The sequence below is a fragment of the Seriola lalandi genome, unplaced genomic scaffold, assembly GCF_002814215.2.
Source record: "Seriola lalandi dorsalis isolate HSWRI2012SDOR001 ecotype SW California unplaced genomic scaffold, Sedor1 jcf7180002054850, whole genome shotgun sequence".
NCBI lineage: Eukaryota > Metazoa > Chordata > Actinopteri > Carangiformes > Carangidae > Seriola > Seriola lalandi.
In genome coordinates, this window is record NW_019525403.1 from 496,006 (window position 1) to 500,649 (window position 4,644).

The 4,644-nt window shown below is 38.6% G+C and overlaps 2 protein-coding genes across 7 annotated transcripts in view; both read right to left on the reverse strand.

The window, feature by feature from the left end:
* LOC111670372 (D-beta-hydroxybutyrate dehydrogenase, mitochondrial) lies at positions 1–2,315 on the reverse strand. Its single transcript, XM_023427085.2, has 4 exons — positions 1,767–2,315; positions 1,353–1,505; positions 1,116–1,249; positions 1–432 (listed from the first exon to the last, which is right to left on the reverse strand). Exons 1-4 carry the CDS (start codon positions 2,119–2,121, stop codon positions 67–69), a joined length of 1,008 nt encoding a protein of 335 aa, XP_023282853.1. The 5' UTR covers positions 2,122–2,315; the 3' UTR covers positions 1–66.
* A 943-nt stretch (positions 2,316–3,258) lies between these two features.
* The window catches only part of LOC111670347 (inositol polyphosphate-4-phosphatase type I A-like), a 41,760-nt gene continuing 40,374 nt past the window's right edge, over positions 3,259–4,644 (reverse strand). For all 6 annotated transcript variants that reach the window (XM_087179492.1, XM_023427054.2, XM_087179494.1 and 3 more), the window contains one exon: positions 3,259–4,644. This exon is cut by the window's right edge and continues 294 nt beyond it. The gene's annotated coding sequence lies outside the window, so the exon portion shown is untranslated.

Consider the following 4,644-nt stretch of genomic DNA (forward strand, 5'->3'; position numbering starts at 1 on the left):
AACAGTTGTGATAAAAAACAAACTTTTATTCCAACTTAAAAACTGAACCTCACTCCCCTGTCTTTGCTACTTGGCATAAAGCATCTCTTTTCTTTTGGCATACATGGAGCTGAGAGAAAACACAGCATCCGTGAGGACAGTGGGGAGAAAGGGGAAGAGCTGGAAGAAAAACCTATCCATCACAGAAACCAGCAGGTATCTGTGTTTCGGCTGAGCCGACATGACTGCATGCAGCAATGCGTCAATGACCATGCCGGCGTCCTTGAATCCCCCCTTGCACATTGACAGGAAGTACTCGTTGGCCAGCTCGATGTACTGTCGGTTGAAGATTTGCCTTCGATTCTTGTGTATTTTCTCCCAGATATCCAAACCTGTCTTCATCTTCAAGATGTTAGTGGCTATGCCGAAATTCCCCGGCTGGATGATGCTGACCTGAAAGTGGAGAAAGTACAGTTTAGATATTGGATTCGTCTGTTAACATTCTCAGATCATTATGTTTCTAATGCAACAATACAAAATTAAAATAATAGAATAATTAGGAATAGTTTAGTCATTTGCTTTCCTGCTGAGAGTTTAATAAAAAGTGATCTCATGGCAGCAGCCAGTTACTTTATTATCTCAAAATTATGAAATAAAAAGTCAAAATAAGTCAGAATTTTGGTTGGTGCCAACATTTTATGATTTACTATAAGTCATTTTTCTTCTTTCATTTCCAGCATTTGATCAGTTATTTTCTTTTTTGGCAGAAATGAGCTTCCATACATATTAAAGCTAAATTATACTAAAACTAAATTAAACAAACTAGATAGTGTTAATTACGGACCTTTAGGGAGGCGCTGGTAAACATATTTTGGTGCCATTGGATAGAGTCATTCATTAAGACTTAATGTCTCATAATTTAAAAAAACCTAATACAGCTAACTGGGTGCTAGCTGTAGCTTCATATTTAAAGCACAGACATGAGTGTGAGACATGAGATCCTCTCATCTACTGCTTCACAAGAAAGCAGGACACACTGCAGCACTGATATGAACACACTCCACACTGCACAGTGTCAAACCTCATCCTTCAGAGTGTCACAGGATTTGCGTGTGGTTTTTCCAGCGTGACTTTACCTTCACACCAAAACTGGCCATTTCAACCCTCAAGCAATCTGCAAATGCTTCCAGACCCCTCTTTGAGACGCTGTACGCTCCCATGTTCAGGCAGTTGAAGAAGGCAAAGATGCTTGACACATAAACCATCCGACCTGTGGCAGTCAGGAAACATAAAACCTTTTCAAACTTTTACCCTCAACACCACTACAATAAGAAACATGAGGTTATAGAGCAGTAAGTTACACGTTTTCGTACCTTTAGCAGCACGAACCAAAGGTAGAAATGTGATTGAGGTCCTGATGCAGCCAAACAGATTGACGTTAACCATGTTGCGGAAATCTTCAATAGTGCTCCATTCGATCTCGGCCCAGTCTGAGATCCCAGCATTGTTCACGACGGCCCACAGGCCTGGCAACGAGTAAAGGTCACAGGTTATTCTTGAGAAATGTAATTTAAAACTTCAATTTATGAGAATGAAAGTCAAATTTTTGACTCTGTAGGTAATCATTTTCAGATAGTGTGTCAAATTTATGAGAAAAATGACTCTACTTATATCTCAAAATAAGTAGCTTCATAGTTTTGACATTTGGCAGAAATGAGCTTCCACAGATGTTGAAAACTGAATCCAACAGAAGTTACGTCATGTTTTACAGTGTGCTAAACTCTCACCTTTCTCCGGCAGATTGTCTTGAACTATCTTCTTTGCTCGCTCCACATCTTCATCACTGGTGACGTCCAGTTTGAGGATTTTCAGATTACTGGAGCTCTGTCGGGCCAGGCTCTGAGCTCCCGCTCCTCCTGGATACAAACACCCAGCAAAGACAACAAACCCTTTGTGGTCCAAGCACTGAGCGAGCTGGTGTCCAAAGCCGCTGTCACAGCCCGTTATCAGCACGCCGTAGCCGTAACCGTCCTCCATGTGGCTGCGGCAGTGGCGGGAAAACATTTTGGCAAGTACAAAGAGCAGGATGGCAGACATGGGGATGATGCCGATGATTTGGCTGATGAAGAAAACCGTGTTCATGCTGATGAATCGTCTGTGAACGACTGTGTTGACTGTCTTTCAGTGCTGAAAACCACACAAATATATAGGCATCCCATTCACATGACAGCAACAGTTTGTTGTGGGAGCTGCTAGATTTCCTTCAGAAGTGTTAATGTGCGTTTTACACAATTTGTTCAGGTTTTCATGTGACTTTAAAGCACATAAACTGGGTTGTTAGAACAAATTGCGTCAAGATCTTTTGATGAATTTCCTTTTTAGGAAAAGAATCGCACGACATGATGAGAATTATGAGTTTTATCCGAAATAATCATGAATTAGTGAAGGATAACACTTACAAATTCACTATAAGCACACACAGTCATATGAAGGCAGTTTGACTTGGCATCACCGAGACCCAAAACTACAAATAACTTAGAGTAACTATATCAAAACAACATGTGAGTCTTTTGATCTGGTGGTGCTGTGAAATGGAAATGATGCCAAGCTTTACCCTGACTTTGTTTTTGCAGAATACTGACATGAGCAATGAACACAAGTAACAAATATTCACACTAAGTACAGTATAGACTGCTGATGTAAATTATGTTGTTTTGAAAAGACAAAATGATCTTATAGTATCCCTCCAGTATGCACATGCATACTCAGAAATGATATTGGAGCAACCTAATATTCAAGGGTGATTCTAATAATTCTAGAGTCTTGTGGGTACCAAGGCAAAACATTGCCAGGGGGCCCCTCCAATCAGTGTTCACCACCATTATGTAATAAGTAATCTGACACCAACAAAAAAAGTTGTTGTCCAGATAGATGCGCCAGCAACTTTTTTTTTTACAAGACAAAGAGACTGTTTGATACAGAACCAGCGGGTTCAGGATCCCCTGCCTAATACTGAATTTATAATAAATTTACTTTATCATATTCATACCTATCATTACTATTTATTATACACACACAACAGACCTAACATGTTTGAATATAAAGAACTTGTATGATCTAAACTAATTGTGAAAGTCCACCAATCACCTCGTCCTGAAGCACATTTATTTGCGCACACACAAACTCACTTGCAAGTTGTTAGTGACTCAGTAGTTATTGTTTATCTCTACGTATTCAGCTTGTTTCATATTTAATTGACTCCACAAAAACCAACAGAAACCCATTTTATATTTATTTCCATATCAGACATTGACAAGTTATAATGTACAGCATTAAAACCTTCACAGATGTTCTCAAGTGTCTGAGAACAGTACTGCAATCTCAATGTACTACACGTGCTGACTGAACAAAAATACTTCTTTGCTAAGAAAAACATGTAAATACAGTTATAAATGTATTTCTACGTCGACTGCAGTAGGATTGCCATCAGCAGTGAATCTGACAGTGAAGTTCATGTTACAGTAGGATGCATTTTACTTCAAAATATGTGCTGAAATGCTGAAATAAGAACAAAACCAGCTGCTGTGTGGCTTTATAGTGAAGTAAATGAAGAGCAGTGACTCCCCCTTGTGGTGCAGAGACATTATTGCAGATTAATGTGGCAGTTTAAAAAAAAACAAAAAAAAAACAATTAAGTGAAATAAACGAAGGTGTCTGTAGCTGTGAATGGCCACACAAAAAGCGGAGTAAAAACTGCTCATGGGGGGGGGGGGGCCTTCAATCTCTCTTTTAATTTATCACATGATCACTTTTCACAAGTACAAACAAGTGCAACACCATGGATGCCCTCAAGGACAGAAGCCTCACACCGTATTCCTCTGTGCCATTAAAAGCACATCAATGGGCCACACTGTTGCACGTTACTTAATTTACACAAACAGTAGTTTATTCACTGAAACACATACACCGTCCTGCTGCCTCAAACAACTCACTAAAGCACCAAATGTGTATTAATCTGCCGCTGGAGACAGTCAACAAATGCACTATTTTCTCTTGGAGTACCATTTGCTTAAATCTACAGTGCCTAGATGTTTTAGAGATGTTTTATGAGAGGAAACTATATGTTTTGGACCAGTTTTTAAAGAATTACATATTCAGTAGGACCTGTTTTTGGTCTTTTCATGTGATTTGTTGACAATAATAAAAACATAGAATAATGTAAACCTCACCCTTTGAATGCAAGGAGTTTATTTCCCACAATATTAATATCATCTCCTAAATATTTCATGTAAAGCTTCTGTAGAAGACTTTCCTAACTGCATAGATAGACGCAAGGCATGACGTAAAAACAAATATGTCCTAAAACTCTGGGTTGACAGTGGAGAATTGTTTTTTAACTTATCTCACTGACGTTCAATTTCTCTTGATTTCCAATCTAGGAAATAAATATGAATGTTTGTGTGGTTAATATTGATTATATCAGTGCTTGATCAGGAGTGAGGCAGTGCTGGTCATGTACATTTTTGTTAAAAAAATAAAATAAAAACCTAAGATCTATATTCAGCATGTGATGGATAATATGACATGAGCAACTAATGCAATACCTAAAATCAGTTATTATACTTAGGTGTTTGAAATCTGTGGGTTTAGTGTGACTCTGAATCA